The 18,277-nt window shown below is 41.8% G+C and overlaps 1 protein-coding gene across 1 annotated transcript in view; it reads right to left on the reverse strand.

The window, feature by feature from the left end:
• Positions 1-3,281, reverse strand: part of wnt4 (wingless-type MMTV integration site family, member 4) — a 23,930-nt gene extending 20,649 nt beyond the window's left edge. The window contains exon 1 of the mRNA XM_078249578.1: positions 2,610-3,281. Coding sequence (XP_078105704.1) covers positions 2,610-2,686 — 77 coding nt within the window. The 5' untranslated portion in view covers positions 2,687-3,281. The remainder of the gene's footprint in view (positions 1-2,609) is intronic.
• Between the last annotated feature and the right edge of the window lie 14,996 nt (positions 3,282-18,277).

Consider the following 18,277-nt stretch of genomic DNA (forward strand, 5'->3'; position numbering starts at 1 on the left):
TCTGATGCTAACTTATGAATATAATGATGCAGGTTGTTAAGTTTTTAATATTATTTACATTCTTAAAACATTATCATTAAAGCAGATGAATTTTGCTTTGTTGGTCTGCAAGCTGATTTATCAACATGCATTAAAAACATATTACACATATAACATATATTTTTTTTACCCAGCTATGTAATAATAATAATATGTCTAACAATTACCTTTATATACTCATTACACAATAATGAGCACACATAAAAGAAAACGGGACAGTGTATGAATCTCCACTGTGACTCTGTGTTTTGGATGAAGAAAATATTGTATTATAACAAAAGTTTTGAACAGCTACACTGTTGTTAAAAACATAATAAAACACATTCTGACCATGGTTGTCTCTCTCACAGTTTAAATGATTGATGGGAGAGAGATGAAGGAAAACAAACTATATATAGAGAAATGTTTATTTGACTGATTGTAATGAACAGTCCTGTCCAGTCAAGTGCTGCTGTGGTAAACTGCTGGGTATACACAGCAGGTGTGTTGCTGCATGCTTTATGGTCCAGCAATAATCTTTCTCCTAATTGCTTCTTATCCTTTGACCCCGAGTGTACCTGCTGCTGTGTGTATAGGTGGAACTGAAGCTTGAGGGTTTGTTGAGGTGTTGAGGACTGAGATGCAGTCCCTACAGCCCCACACAGATTTTCCTCAGCAGTGTAATCCCGTCGAGCAGACTGGCAGCTCGGCAGCCTGCCTGTACATGCCTCCTCTGTACTGCTGTCACCACGCCTTCAGCCCCAAACAACACAATTACCCTGCACTCAGTGACAGAGTTCAAGGTAGACGGCGTTGTTTCGGCAAGGCTGTAATTTCATTTATTCCGACAAATCTGTTAATGATATCAGTTAGGCTGTGTTCTGCTGTCCTGATGTAAAAACACACGTCTGTAGTGAACCTTTTATAAACCTTATTAAAGTTAATACAGAGAAATTAAGTAAAACAATGTCAATGAAAGTCAACATACACTATGTAAGCCCCTATAGGAGGATTATAAAAGGAGGGAATTGTGTCATATAATAACAACTATCAATGTCAGGTATAATTATACCGCCTGAGCCTCAACTCTCTGGAAGAGAACAGGAAGGTCCTGCCTAAATGATGAGCGCGGCTTGTAAATTTGCTGAAGCTAAGAGGCATGAATGGCAGCAGAAAATGGAGCGGAGCCTGCGGAGGAATGCAGAAACCCACCTAACCACCTCCCACAGGCTGCCGGGAGAGCAGGCACACACATGCGACCCAACCGACCGGCCCCAGGAAGAGGTGGCACTGTGCAGTTCAACTACAGAGTCACACTGTGTTTTTGGAGCCCCTGTAGTCTGACTGCTTCAAGATCCCCACACACCAAATACATGAATCAATAATAAAATATTTCTATATGGGCTGACATTTGTCTGTGAGCTTATAGTGACCTTGTTGAACTTTTCATTTCCCCTTATTTCCTGAGTTCTCTTTATTTATTTTTACTATTATGTTCATATAGCCGAAAAACTTGGTGTCCGCTTGCAGAACTTCATGGTAAACTAATAGTGGTCTTACTCTACTTTATTTATTTAGGTATAGGCTATTTTAGGTATTTAAGAGTCACTGTAATATGCATGTGGTATTCAGGCACTGATAATTTACTGGGATATGTCTTTTATTTTATAGAATTCAGTTTTTGGAATAGTTTCTTACGCTCGAATGCAGCTGAACTGACACACACCTGCCTAATATTAACAGCATCTTTGTCTGCCCTTGTAATAGGCTGTTGGTGATGACAAAATATGAATTTAGGACTATGAACAAGAGTTTTTGAGACTGCAGGTCAAAGGATTAAATGGTCTGCAAACTCCTAACTGTTCGTTGAAGCGTTTCCAAAGTGAACAATTATTCAGTTTCACAATGTGTTCTTGCATTTATAAGGACATTAGCACATTGAGTTTTACAGGCTGCACCAAAACATCTTAATTCTTACTACAAGGTCTTGATCACATAATTACGAAAAGCTCTTGATATTTACTTCATTGAAAGAAATGAGGTTGAGGGTTATGTTGGCAAAAAGATAGGCAGAGGAGACCTGTTCATTTAGAAATAAAACTTTATAACCCTTTTTCTATAGGCTGCACATTCATATTAATACCACATGTCCACCTTCCATTATTAACCTATATTAGTTTCATAGATACAACTTTTCACATGAAAAAAATGAGATGTCACTGTCAATCAATAATATGACATTTCACCTATGACATTTCACCTATGGGAACCTGCACCTTTGCATGAAGAGCATGTGCTTTTTAACTTGTGGATGACTTTTTTGTAAGGGTCTTTGCGGGGGGATGTATCGGTGTTGGTAAATTATTAAGTCTTGGCGAGAGGGGGAGAGAGACTCTGCGCGCGCGTGGGTGTTTGTGTGTGAGATGGTTAACAATTAACCTGAGCGGGCAACGAGCCGGAGGGAAAGAGGAAAGAAGATGTGAAGATGAGGAGGAATAGGAAGAGATGAGGTAAAAGAGTGGAGGTGAAAAAATAGTGAGAATGTGGTCCACTTTCTAAAATCAGGAGTAGAAATGTGGAGTCCAACTTACAACCAGTTACTTGCGTTGGCGGAGAGGAGCGCACAGCAGAGCATCAGGACGCACCGCAAAACATACTCCTCAGTCATCTCGAGAGGGAGGTCGGGGAGGTTGGTGAGAGCTGAAATAATCCCGAGGTGGACAAGGGGTCGGCGGTGAAAAAGAAGCAGCTGCGGGGTCCGTATAATGCTGTTAATCCATCGTCCCGCATCCAGTGGATCATCCACCGGGGAGGCGCGCAGCTTCACGGTCCGTCCCCACGGTTCTCCCGTCCCTCCCTTTGACACTCCGCACTCAGAAGGGACGGGGAGAGGGGGAAGAGTAGGATGCTAAAAATACAATCAAAACTCTGGAGCCGCTCTGGCTGAATCGGACCCTTCTCCTCAATCAACTGGTTTGCTTTCTTTCTCAGCTGCGCGTTTACCCCAGCCGGGACAGCGCGTGGATAAGCAGTCAATAAACGCCAAAAGAAATGAGCTCTCAGGCCGTTCTTCCTCCTCTCTGAAAGGCTTATCACCCGATACCGGGTCGCGCTCTCAGACAAGCGGGGCTCTCCTGTCAGCGCACTGCGGGCTCTCCAACTCTCCCCGGACACAAGCACACACTCTGAGCGTAAAATACGCACGGTTCCTTCTCACACACCACCGTCTCTCGGTGAGTCTGGCAGAAGAGAGATGTGTGCTGACGTTAGTTGAGGGGCGGAGGATATAGAGGTATGGCAGCGAAATGGGAGTTTTTTGGGGATGAAGGAGGCGGGTTTAGTGCGCTGCTTAGGTAGTGTATGTGTGTGTGTGTGTGTGTGTGTGTGTGTGTGTGTGTGTGTGTGTGTGTGTGTGTGTGTGTGTGTGTGTGCTAGGACAATGTGTGTGTTTTAGAGGTCTCCTGGGAGGATGCAATAGCACAGCCATTCACTAATGCCCTCCCCAGCCACCCCCGCTCCTCTCCCACACACACCTAAACACGCTCTCTTTCACTCACACACATACACACACTCCTCAAACCACACACACTTCTTGGCAGCACCTCACTTTCCCTGTCACACACTCAACCAAATATTCTGCGGTCAACAGGCTATTTAAAGCTTGGCTGCAAAATGTCTGCATTTGAAACCAGCAAATCCCAATAATATGACAAATGTCAGCTACACACCATTGATTGATGAACACGTTGTAGGAGGATAATAAGGTGAGGCAGCCATGCTGGCCTCATGTACCGAGGACTCTAAATGACTCACCTGATCCTGGCGAAGACGAAGAGCGAGGTGGAGGACTGAAAACGGCAAGATTATATTTTATTGAATATAATATTTTATTTTTTAAACAAAAAAATTTAAATGAGAAAAAAACACATGCACATCATTTATTATCAAGGCTGCCTGGGTCCATCACTACAAATTACTTTTTAAAACCTACAGGACTTTATTTTTAACACCAATCCCAAAGTTTCCAAATATGTCAGACTGAATTATGGGTAAAGGTGTATAAAACGATGGACAAACATGTACTTCTATTTAACATGTTGCAGCAATATGAGAAAATGTTCATTCAGTATAAGCAACAGTATTTTGAATAAAATGATAAAACAGAATAGAGGTAAGATATTACACTTACACTTTAAAGTTATTCAAGGGAGATTTGACGGACCAAAAAGAGTCCGAGAGGTTTATTTAAGACAGATAGAACTTTATTTAATATTGCCCAAGATGCTCAACATTCAGAGTGAAATAAATACTGTAGCTACATACATACAGGGACACATGCATATACTACACATAAGGTAAGGAAAGACAAGATCCAACTTTGTTAATCCCAGGAGGGAAATGTAGTAACAGCACAAAAAAGACCAGAGAGGAAGACAAGAAGTGGATACTGTTTGTTTTCTCTTCTTTCTCACACTTACGGCGGGGTTTGCACCGCGCTGCGCCGGGTGCAAGATAGGGCCCTCAGACGGAGAGTCAGTGAGAGGATAGTCTATATCGACGATATTCCACTTCCGGGGTTACTACGTTGCCGATGGAAATTCCACCAGATTTCACTCATTCGGGCCGGATGTCCGTCCCCTTCCTCTTTCTCTGTGTTGGCGTTCTAACCACTGGTGGATTTGTGAGGACTATGGTTAACTGCTCCTCAGATCTCTGCAGGGTAAATCCAGACAGCTAGCTAGACTATCTGTCCAACCTGAGTTTTCTGTTGCACGACTAAAACTACTTTTGAACGTACACATGTTCCACCAAAACAAGTTCCTTCCTGAGACTATTTAGCAGAGGCACTCAGCGCCGCCCAAGACAATTGTGATTGGTTGAAATAAATGCCAATAAACCAGAGCATGTTTTCCTCCAATCCCGGAATGCTGTGGGGGGCAATGCGAGACTAGTGAGAGGAGGATGTGTTTCTGATTTGTCGTGACGTTTCCCCACCAAGTTGTGTTAATGTTAAGTCCGCATCTCGAATGTCTACAAATGAACTGTCAACTGAGTGTCGGCGATGTTTGACACCACAACGAGGAGTGAGGTGGTCCGAAGAGCGGAGGAAGGAGAGTCAAGCACAAAGGTAGGCCTCTCCCCAGCCGGGCGGATTAGCGTGTAGCTCCTGTAACTTCAAATGCACGAAAAAAAAAAAAAACCCTGTTAAGTTTCCTAGACACATGGGCAGGCCTATGATCTAGATGTAGGCATAGGCATTCTAGGCAACTGCTGAGGGCCACTTACCACTAGGGGGCCCATTTAGAGGGAAAAGTTAAAATATATTTATTTTTTATAGTTTTAAAATGTAAATGTCCAATATAACACTTCATTTAAACTTGTATATTTTTAAGTGTATATATTATTATATTGTTTTATTAAAAAGTACAGTAAAGTAAAAATGTGTGTTTCCGGTTCTGTATGTTAGCTAGCTGTAATGGTTACATTACCACTTTTTTGGGATGCTTTTGGATGCAAAAAAGTAGAAAAAATGAAAAATGAAAAGAAGAAAGAAAATGACAAACAAGTTTCTCTAATAAGATACTAAGATACATTAAAATACCAAAATAAATAAATTGGAATAATTTGGAGGGTCTAGTGAATTCTAGTGGAGAGAAGTTACCAAAGATACCAACTACGGGCTGCATTTTAGAATAAAAACTTGCACAAGACATCCTAATAAAATAGTGCAACAAAGCAATATGATTTTTCCGACCTTATAGCTATAGAGGGAAATAAAAAAGGAACATTGGATGTTAAGTTACAGAGTCACAGCCTGCAGATGTGGAAAGACCAAGAAAAAACGTACAGACAGGAGACTTCAGCAGCAGCCGCTCTTCACACATGGGCTCAGTCTTAAGCTTGTGTGTGTGTGTTCATGTGTGGGTGGTTGTGGTGGTGGTGGTTGAGGTTTGGGTTGTGTGTGTGTGTGTGTGTGTGTGTCTGTGTGTGTGTGTGTGTGTGTGTGTGTGTGTGTCGTCTAATCTCATTTCACTTATTGGGTTTTAGAGCGCTAAGAATACACCCTGCTGGGACGAGACTCTGCAGCCGCGCCACCAGCTGTGTGCAGTATGGCTCCTGGCTGGCGAACACACACACACACACACACACACACACACACACACACACACACACACACACACACACACACAGCAAATCAAGTCTGTCTGATTCTGGATACTTAAAGATAAGATAAATGTGTATTTTTCCCTGTGGGGAGATTTCGCTGCAGCAGCCAAACTAAATGAATTCAGCAGTGGAAAAAAAGTTGAATATGAGCCCAAGAACAGAGTATCAACTAAACACCGAAACCAGTAACAAGGGGCTCTAAAGTCTTCTCCTCATCTGAGCGGAAAGTCTGCAGGTTCTTCAGGAAAAGCCACAGAGTCAAAGCTTCTGGACAGCAGAGCGGAGCTGGTGTGGGAACCTGCTGACCTACATTCTGGGCTGACAGTTCCTTCCCAACTTCTGCTCCCACTGAACCCGTTTCTGCTCCACAGTGAGACAGATGGCACCTGCATCGTGCTCAGGGGAGTGTGTAAAACTCACCGCGTGTGAGTGAGTCTGAGAGCTGCCGCCGTGCAGTCTGCCCGCTGTGAAGGCTTCAGCGTCCAGAGGTGAAACAAAATGAAGTGGACAACATCCCTGAGTGCATCCCCAGAGGTTACCTGCATCAGCTCTGTTGCTGATTGGCCAACAGAGGGGGGCAGTGAGTAAAGGAGCTTGTTAATGATCAGCAGGAAATCAACAATTCATAGAATGCTCTCACATGACTGAAATGTAGGTCATATCATACCTTAATCCTATACAACCTATACGGTTGACGAATCCTTGTCTATCAGTAAGAAGTGTGTGAAAATGGACTTGTAATATCAAGCATAGTTAGAAGTTCATTTCAAAATAAAGTTTCTGTTTGTGGGCGCCTAGGAAGCTCACCTGGTAGCACGTGCACCCATATAAAGAGGCTTAGTCCTTGACGCAGCGGCCGTGGGTTCAACTCCAACCTGCGGCCTTTTGCTGCATGTCATTCCCTCTCTCTCCCCTTTCAAGTCTAAGCTGTCCTGTTGGAAATAAAGGCCTAAAGTGCCCAAAAAATAATCTTAAAAAAAATTATTAATAATAAGTTGTTTGAAATATTGTATCAACGTGAATGAAATAAAGATTTGGTAATGCATAGTCCATAGTTAACCCTTTAATGCTCCCAATAACAAAACAAAAAAAACGATACAGTGGATTTTAAAACTGGTTATGGTAAAAGTATACTTTCAATAATCTGCATACATTTCCATGAAAGTTAAATAAAAAACATGTTTAGTTAAACATCTCTTTGTATGGACAAGAGCAATATGTACAACCTGATAAATAAAACATTTTACATTTTACATAAACACATTTTTTTTAAAGAGATAAATAAAATAATAAAGTGATCTAATAGTCTCATCAAATCCCACAATCTGCCATTCAGATCAGACTTGGGCCAACACCAGCACTACAACTGTTGTGGTGATGGATTCTTCTTTTGTGGTTTTCTAGAAGCCATTGCCGACATGTCTTCCTATAAGTATTTTTGCAGGTTGTTCTCATGAACCATTCAAACATATAGCTATGAAACTAACTTCATACACCACATTGACTGCTGCTGTATAAGGCCACAAAGATCCAGGAGGAGGTCGGGGTGTTTCCTAACACAGGGCTTTCAAGCAGGGAAGCAGAGTTCATGTCCCGGAAGAAGTCAAGGAGAAAACATAAGACTTTCACCAGGAAACAGATGTTCATGTCCTGAAGAAGTTAAGGAGAAAACACATGACTTTCATCAGGAAACAGGTGTTCATGTCCTGAAGAAGTTAAGGAGAAAACACAAGACTTTCACCAGGAAACAGGTGTTAGTCTCCCAGGCCCCTGTCACAACTGTCACCTCACAGTCACCTTTTGTCGGATAAACTTCACTGTAATAACTGCTAAACGTAATTGTAATGTGACCGGTTGCCATTATTTCGTATGATATCATATAAATAGTTATGCATAAGCCTTACGTCCATGAGAATGCGTTGATTTCGGTCACTCTGGACACTCCTTTGGGCAGGAGTTAGACCACCCTCAGGGATCAGACGTTTGTCAATTATAGATATTATCAGTATCACCCTGAATTTTCCTGTATTTTCATTGGAAAAATCATAATGATATGATAATTTCAACAAATATACAATGAAATAACAGACGTAATTAGATCACTGGCAACAGTTTATAATCACTTTGTTTCACTTTCTGCTGTTAACGTGCTGGAAAGAAGCTAACTGAAAAGAAAGAAAGAAAGAAAACTGCAGGGCACCCTGGGAAATATTTGGCCCTAAAGCAGGGATCTTCAACAGGGGGTCTAGGACCCTTAGGCGGTCCTCAGAATCAATGCAGGGGGGACTTTTAAAAGTTTTTTTAAAAAATGTAAAAGTCTTAACATGAATCCAACATATTATCAGCAAATATAAATCCCCACTGCTTACTGGCCTATAGGTAAGGTCGTCACTAAGATAGCCATCCATAGATACAGTTAATCATAAGGATTCACTCTGCCGTATGTTTAACATTTAAACATGATTTAAAAAACCATATCAACAATTATTAGCTTAATATTCTATGCACTAAATAGGTATGTAAAAAGGCTTTAGGCCGCCCACACGTTATTGTAGGCCCAGTTTATTATGCAACTTTATTTTATACAATATACTGTAGTAGGGGGTCCCTGCTCCGTCTCTCTTTCAGTTAAGGGGTCCTTGTTTAAAACGTTGAAGACCCCTACCCTAAAGTGCTTGAAATGAGTGCTAGAGATTGCTCAATCAGGTTGTCTTAAGTACAAGTTTAAAATACCTTAAAATGTGCTCTACCAAATGGCTGGGTATAGTATTAAAGGGTTAATGTTGTAAGGCATTCACTTTTCAAGCTTTCCTAGAGAAGAAAAAAAAAGAAAAAGAAAAACTTGATTAAAGAAAATCCCTACAATAAATTGAGTTGCAACAGAGACATGTATAAGACCTGCGATGTCCAAACCAAACTAAATGGCTTGTTAATGGATACAACATGTGCACAACATAAAACGGCAGCAGCCAAACCAAAGTGAAATGAAGTGCAACAGAGAGAGCATGCCCACTGTGTAAAGCGTTTTCAAATAATACAGTTATTGAATAGTTGATTATCAATAAAAGTGGAAGAAGTATGCAGATCCTTTACTTAAGTAAAAGTAGTAATCAAAGTCAAATCAAGTCAAGGGCGTGGTCAAGTGGGGGGGCCCTGTCCGTACGTACTACCCCCTTCTTTCTACTCTGAACACCCATTTTGGAACTTGTTCATTTTGATCTCAACTACACACCTGTAAAGTTTTATAAACCTGAAATACTGAAGGTAAATCTACTCAGATAGCAATGCTCAATATTTTATAAAATAATCATGTCTTGAATGTGCTGTGTACAAAATCTTAATCTATGAAGTAACTACTAACTGTCAAATTACAGTTAAATATAGCATAGCATCTCAGTATTACAGAAATACTAACCTTTATTAGAAATAAAGAACAAAAAGAAAAACAGGGGAGTCCCTGTTATCCCAAAAGAGTGTCACTTGTTATATTATATTATGTTATTTTGTATATATTTTCTTCAAAATAACTGCTGCTATCATGAAATACGGCAGGTCGCCTACAAGCAAAAGTCTTAACTTTCTCTATTGTTTATGTATTTTAGAGGATTTAAATGCCGAGCAGTCACATACAGTAGCTGTCAGTATACAGAGTTTGACTGAACCATCAGTTTGCAGCGGAGAACTAAATCTGCTGTGTCCTTAAGTATCCTCTGTTGCTCACAATCAGGATAAAATCTAATTTGCACAAAAAACACAAGCATGCAAGCTCCTGCGCCAACACTCAGCAATTTCAACCCACTGCTGCCTCTCCAATGCTGTGTGTCTGTGTTGTAATACTGTAACTGTAACTGTACTGTATTCAGTTTGTTGAGGTGAAATTGCTGCAAGCATGTGCCACTGCTGAAGGAGACACAAGCTCCCATACTCATGCACATTCCAAGTCTCTCTCTTTCTCTCTCTCTCACACACACACACACACACACACACACACACACACACACACACACACACTCACACACACACACACACACACACATCTGCGCACGACTGTGTGTGACAGATGTAGACGGTGAGTGCAAGAGAAAGACAGGCATGGACGATGTGTGTTCTCGCTGGACACATGAAACACAGTGAAAGGGGGTCATGAGAGAAAAGGTCTGAGTCAGGATGTGTTACCCTAATGACCCCCCTATCCCCATGGCAACAGGAGCTGGCACACACGCCCGGCACAAAGGCATTCTGGGAAAGCACAGGTTTTATATTGCCCCTGGCTTTACACTCCTGTGCCATCACCCTGGTAACACGAATGCTTCTCGGCCCTCTAACATTTACTCTCGGGTGACACAAACAGTCGTGCACAAATGAACTGTTGTGCACACACACACACACACACACACACACACACACACACACACACAGTCCGTGACCCCTGGAAGAGTTCTGACAATTTCGACAAGTCTCTTCCTCTCTCCCTGTTTCCCACTGTTTCTTAATTTCTCTCTGTCTCTCTCTCCTTCTTAGGATGAACCTCATCCACCCTACTGCCTGTAAAGAGGGAGAGATAGAAGAAGTGTGAAGAAGAGAATGAGAAAGAAAAAGGCCACCTGGTGTTAGGGATGGCTTAAAAAATGGACAGGTTCATATACATCATTGAAAAGACGACACTGTATGGCGAAACAAGAAACCAATGTCATCATTTTTAAGTTCTGTTTTGTAAATGAGTGCAGTTCGGTTTGTGGGGAAGTCATCAATGGAAAAGGTGGCACAAATGTTGATTTTTCTTTATTTTAAAGTAATACATTGTGATCCAATGTACACATTGCATGTTTGGATGGAGGCCACTTAAAAGTTTGTTTTTGGTGGTAGCAGATATGTGATTTTAATATAAATCCAAAAGCTGAATTACTGTTAAATATATCTGCTGATTATAGAATGTCAGGGAAGTGATATATATATATATATATATATATATATATATATATATATATATATATATATAGTATGTTGTACTTGTCCTAGTCAGTGTGTTTTGGTAGTTCCTTAATGAGAAGTGAGTGAAATGTAGCCTAGTGATCACATAGTAACTATCTGTCACGCCCCCGCCTGCCGTGACTTCCGCATGGTGACAGTCTGGTGTGTGTGTGAATAGGTTTTGGTTTATTTCTTCATTTTGTGATGTCTGCCGTGTGCTTGGTATGTTTTGGTTTTGGGTCTGTCTGTCTGTGTTTTGGTTTCCTCCCGCATGCTCCCCCCCGCTGACTCTTCCCCACACCTGGCACCAATCCCAATCAGTGCACCTGCTAATCATCCTGCTCCATCATCTACCTTCAAATACCAGTCTGACTTTCCTCTTCCTGCGGGATTGTTGCTTACCACTGAGTATGCTCATTTGCCAGCTTTCGATTATTGTACCTAGTCTAGTTTCTCATCTCTGTACTTACTTGTCTGCCCTGTTTCCTGACGTGACTAACTGGAAGATCTCTGTCCTCAGAAATAACCTTCGGACTCATCTGCTGCCAATAGCCACGCCACGCACTGGATCATCGAGTCTGCAGCTGCACTGAGGAACACAGCCCAGACCCCAATCCTTCTTCGGACCCAGAACCCCCACTGCCAGCTCACACTCACCGTTTCATTGAAATAAGATTCTTTACTACCAACTCCAGTCTGCACCTGAGTTTTGTCCCCAAAACTGACACTATCCCATAATAATGCTCATAAAATAATTTATTTGTGACACCAAAGAACATAGTTAAACACAACAGTTGCAGTAAAGTACTGCTCGACCTGCAATAAGTCAAAATTACATTTCCCCACATGGCTCCATGTAGCACTGATGATGCATTATGACATCACCAAAACTGTCAAATCAACGGACACGAGTCTGAAATGTGTCCCTGAAGGCAGAAACACACACACACACACACACACACACACACACACACACACACACACACACACACACACACACACACACACACACACCAAATAGAAAAAAGTGTGCATTTCCTGTTGTCCCTCTTCAAACACAAACTAGATCAATGTTGTTCAATATTGAATGTGGATATCAATGATGACATCATGCTCTCTTTCTCTCTGCACTCTAAATCTATAATTCATTTATTTATGATGAATGATACATTGATGTCATTTTCCTCCAAACTAGTGACAGTAATCTAACAATCGAATAATCATTTTAGGTCATTTGCAATAATTTGCAATTTTGTTTCACATTTTTGAAAATGTGTTTTACAGCTAAGCATAGATAGGGATACAATGATTTATTGCTTTATTGTATATTAAAACAAAAAAAAAACTGTTTTTTCCTGATGAGCCCAATTATTGCTGTACTTTGACTGCTGTAGTGACTATTGGCCTCAGAGGGAATCTGTTATGTTTGTGTGTATTGTATATATTGTATGCTATGCTATGCATGCTCACAATGTAACTATAATTGCTACTTTACTGCTTTGACAACACAGGTTCATTTCACATCACACAGATAAATCAGATTTGAATTTAAATACATTTGGTTTTGGTTCTCTTCTTTCTATTTGCATGCTGTATCTAGCATGTAGTTACTGATTACCCTGGGTTGTTGCGTCCTCTGACCCCCCTGTGCCCCAGCCACAACACAAAGGTCGGAGGTCAAATGCCCTTTGGCCTCCCCCCTACCCTGTCTTGCTTTGTTAGCCTTCTTCTTCATCCTCCTTTTCGCTCATCCTCTTTTCTCATTCTACTGAGAAGAAACCGTAGAGATTTGCAATGAAGTAAAATAGGATGATGTTGGTTATGTGTGTGTGTGTGTGTGTGTGTGTGTGTGTGTGTGTGTGTGTGGGGGGAGGGTGTCACGAGGGCTGTCTGGGGTTAGGCCAGTAAATGAACAGCTGAGAGCTGTGATTTAGTCTGTATAAAAGCAGCCCAACTGTCATAACAAAGACACTCTGACAGCAGGCCAACCGGAGACAAAGAGGAGTCACCGCTCCCAGGAGGCCTCCAAAGACCCCTTTGGACACACACACACACACACACACACACACACACACTTACTTACACAAACAATGGGGAGTCAACAGCGGGCTCCCAGAGGCCCTGTGAGGGTCCAGGGGCCAGACTGAGCTTGGTTGAAAGGACCCAAGAGGCGTCCATTTCAAAGCCAGGCAGGCATCATAGGACCACAGCAGTCACCCATGGGCTACCTCACTGGCACCCTCACTCAGCCTCAGCGGGTGATGCTTCATCAACAAACATCTTAACCAACGAAAAACATTCCCATCTAATGCAGTAAGTACTGCGGTGTGTATCAAGGTTGTAATTGTTGATTAGTAAGCCCCCAAGTTAGCATTGCACTCCAGTAATGCTGCCGGACTCACAATGGAAAGTTTAAAACAGAAAGAACCTAAATCAATAGAGATATTGTGCCAGTGTTGTCAACTTGGGGACTTCCTCACTAGATTTAGCAACTTTTCGCACCCTCTTAGCGACTTTATTTCTCAAAAGCGACTAGTAACAAATGAGCGACTTAAAAAAGCAAAAAATATGTTATATTGTATTTCATTCCCATGCATGCTGCTCAGAGTTATATACCAATATGCAAATGAGCGTTTGACATCATCTGGTGACTTTTAGCAACATTTGGAGCTAGTGCTAGCTACTTTCATTGAAAAACAGTTGGCAACACTATAGCCGCTAATGTAGCCTTGAGCCACTAGCCTCAAGCAGAGATGAGGAGCGGGCGATAGAAGTCTGGTAAGTTCACTTCCTCCCAACTTCATTTCCAAACTAGTCTTCAGCCCCAACTGGCGCTGACTCAAGTGACATCACTTGAGCGAATTTTCTGTGCTTCAGTGTCCTTCACCTCACTGTTTTGGTTTTATAGTCCACAACTTTACTGTTTTTAATCGGTCTCACCTCTCTCATCGTCTTGTTTCCAGCAACAGCAGGCAGCTGTTTCAGTGAAAATGCTCCAGTTAACCCACAGTGTGCTAACTGTCCAACACCAAACAACTAACAGACACAGTAAGCAGTTAGCTGGTGACCTTAGAAGACCATTTATCAGCTAATGAGACATATATTTCCCCTAAGTAGTTGGTAAAGACAGACAAGAGCTAAAAGGAGAGTGAATAGTGAACCATCGTTTATCAGGTGGACAAAAACACATTTTAAATGACTGCTTCGATTGCTTTTGCTGGATGTGTGATTATGCAACAGTTTGCTACCACATTCATAATAACAAATTTGGTGGCAATATGTTCCACGGAACCACAGTGGCCCATAAAACACTGCTTTAACCAATTAGTTTTAGCCAAACTTTAACCACAATTTCCTCTTTCTTCCTTTTAGACAAACAAACAGGGTCTGATTTTCTTGCACTTTATCAAATCAAAGTAGCAGGAATACCTCCGCCAGGATCAGATTTGATCTCATATTAGTAAAATATCTTATATAAAAAGTCTCATATAAAAATCTATTACGAATAAGACAGAGTTGAGGATAACCATAGTTCTATTGCAGTCAATGTCAGTCTCGTGTTCAGAGGACATGATGAAAAAGTAACGACTTAAGAATGTGTCATGCATTCTGTTGATGTGAAGCATTATTTCCACAAAGTCCCTTAAAGGTTTTCCTCCTCACTTTCTCGTCTGTTGTCCTGTCTGTCAGTCGGTGTCCTGCAGGCCTGTCCAGCAGCAGTAAAAGGATGAGTGTGGCCTCTCCATCCTATTAGGCTCCGATTAATCAGCCTTTTCTTCAGAGTCAAGAAGCGTGATGAGGAGAGGCATTGAGCCCTCTGTAACCCCCAATCCCCCTCCCCCCTCTCCTCCACCCTGCTACCCATCCACCTGCTGTGGCTTTGTCTGTGGCTTTGGAAGAGCTTTGGCTTTCAGCAAAAAGCCAACACTGACCACACACTTCAACCGTGCACACACTCAAGCTGGCATAAAGGCTGGAAAAATCAGCTGCCACAGAGTGCTTCTCTTGTCCGGGTGGAAATGCCACCGGAACAAGGTTTTGACCATGAAGGGATACTTACACTCTCCCCTGAAAGTCATGCTGGTGAAATTGTGAAGTTATGATTGCAGACAGGGCGAAGCACGTTTCACTGCAGGTTTTATAGACTTTGGAGAAAAATTCTCCCACACCACAGTGGAATGATGTCTCTGCTCAGACATCTGATACAAAAATAATCAAAACACAGTCCTGCATAGTTGGGTGGAATCTGATCAAAATATAATGACTGTCTCTATGAGATTATCAAGCATGAATGAGTTCAGGAGACAATCTCGTCATGTGATAAAATTACAACTTTAACCTTTTTAATGGTTCTGAGTACTGAAACAGTAATCTCCCACATGCCCTCTTAGCTTTCCAACATTAGCTACACTACAACGCTAACATGTATTTACAGTTTTACAAAATGAAGGCTCCAATCTTCTCCATTTCTCTTTGATAATATTCCATCAAAAAAGGAACGTCCTTTTTTAAGTTAACAGCCTATTATCTCTTTGACAAGACTAAGAATCTACAGTCAATCAGGCAATCCAGCCACAAGTTGTCAAGGTATTTCACTAAAAGGCAAAAAGGCCAACCTCATAGTGGTGCTAGAGGAAAAGTCAGATGATCACCTAAATCAGTGGGATTATTTCTCTGGGGACCATTAATGTCTGTACAACATGTCGTGGAAATCCATATAATAGTTGTTACAGTCTGGAACAAAGTGGTGGACCAATCAACTGACCCTCCCTAGAGCCATGCTGCTAGCATGGCTAAAAATGTTAGTGAACTTGTACAACAGGCAAAATACTGCATACAGGTGATGCCGAATGATCCCATTATGCTGGACAGCTTTAAAGAGCCTATACTTTCCCCATAGTCTTCTCTCACAACCCCCTTGGAGCCAGGGGCCATTCCAGGATTTTTTAAGTGGGGTGGCATGGAGGGGGGGGGCGCAATAATCAGTCGGGGCCCAGGGGATTTTATCAGAATACAGCATTGAAAATCTGCTTAGAAATATAGGAACAATTGGATAGGATAAAACAACACAATCTAATTTTGCTAAACAAAACACATTCATTATTAATTTCACCTGTTTTTATTTTTTTTTTAACAAATTGTGTATCCAATTACAATACACTTTTTCTATGGGCTCTTAAGGCAAAAACTTGGATAGTCATCATGGAAACATTAACTGATCATGTGACAAGGACTGGGAAGAACACAGAACTGTATAAAAATGATGTGCAATACACTTCCAACAAACTTGTCTCAGACTTCAACAAAGAAAACCTTGCTGTACACAGGTTTCAGATAATAGGAAACAGAACAGAAATAAAGTGCAATACACAATGCATTTCTTACAGCAACAAGTGCTCTACAGTGAGTTCAATATGTTTTCTTCTAAACTGGCCCCAAAATGTCAACAAGTTACACGGTTTCCATACAATGTGTGTTTAAAGTATATATCCATTAACCAAATTGAAAAGCAGTGATTGGCAGAACAGGCAGCAAAGTGACAGTACTCTGATCCAATGGAAATCAAATTTGTCAGATTGACAGCACTCTAGCCCAATGGATTGGGGGGGCAATCATATTTCAGGGGGGCAGGTGCTGCCCCGGGCCCCCCTCTCTGGACCCACCAGTGCTTGGAGCTCTACAATAGATGATGTTCTTACCTTTGGAGTACTTTCCTGACAACTTAGTTTCTCATGTATTAAAATGAGAAAATAAAGCACCTTTGTTGTAACTTTCAGAAACCCACATTCGAACAATCATGCCCACTTCATATCAGCGATTGGTCAGGTGTGCTGAGGTGTGCAGACAAGACTGGGTATGAACCCACCCCATTAAGTTTTCTATTTTTGTTTGTCACACAATACATGCCTTCAATGAGAGACTGTCCAAATATGTGCACCATCAATCTAAATTTTTTGGATTCATAATGTTTGGCCCCTGTTACAGGCTTATTGCCTGGCCTCCTGGAGTACCCTTTCACTTCTATCCTGCCTGGGTCACACACGCTGGTTATTCAACAATGAGGGAAAAAGAGGGAGAAAGAAGGCCGAGGTGGAGACAGGTGCGGGCCCTTGAGGCGTTGACTACGTAGGTGCTGGCTATAGCGTAGGTCTACCCATTTGTTCCCCACATTTACTGGCTGTGACTTCCTCTGTTTCCAGTGACAGAAGCCACAATTATGTATGTGTTTATTAGGGTTGGGTACCGTTTGAATTTTTACGATTCCGATGCCGAACCGGTACTTTTAAAACGATTCAGATTCCTAAACCGATTCTTGAAAAACTGAAGAATGACATCAAAGAAAGGCTCTTTCATGGTGTATTTTTTTTTTTTTTTTTTTTAAATATTACAGTCTGAACTGAAATGAGGAACCGAAATTTGTGTTCTAATCTGGTCCGAATACTACCGTTTGCGTAGGAACTGGATCCATTGTGGAACCGGGTTTCGGTACCCAACCCTAGTGTTTATTCCTCAGTGTCATTCAGCAGAGCACAGTTTGCTCACTCAGGTGAAGAAAGTGAGAAACACTGTTTGTATGTGCTGGCGGCCTGTGTCAGCACTGAAAGCTCAAATTTCCCATGTGCCTGTCGACAGGACTGCCCTATGCCATCGTTGAGGTGACAAGGAGCAAATTGCATAGTAAGTGTGTGTGTCAACGTGTGTTCAGACCTTATCAGAACCATTTCTGCTGTGCAGGAAATCAAATAGTTGCCTTCAGCTGCGTATTCCAGGCATTACCACAGTACTAGTGTGAAAACAACAACAGCTGACAGCTCCAGCCTGCTGGGCCTCGCTCTCACCGCCTTCCCCGTCCAGCGCAGTGTCATTTTGGATCACACATAAACACACACAAACTCACAGCAGAATTTAATTTGGTTCATTCCTCTGTTTTCTAAGGGTGCAGAACCACGTCACCGCTCGGTGTCACCAAGACTCAGCCGCCAGGGATTTACCACGAATGTGCTGCTCTTTTGCTGCCCAGGCTACAACGTGCACACACATACCAAACTGTTCTCAGTCCCAACTCGTCAAATACATATGCTTAGTAGGCTCTCAGCGTCAGGTACAACGCAAAAAGCAC

This window comes from Sander vitreus, chromosome 4 (genome assembly GCF_031162955.1).
Source record: "Sander vitreus isolate 19-12246 chromosome 4, sanVit1, whole genome shotgun sequence".
Classification (NCBI taxonomy): domain Eukaryota; kingdom Metazoa; phylum Chordata; class Actinopteri; order Perciformes; family Percidae; genus Sander; species Sander vitreus.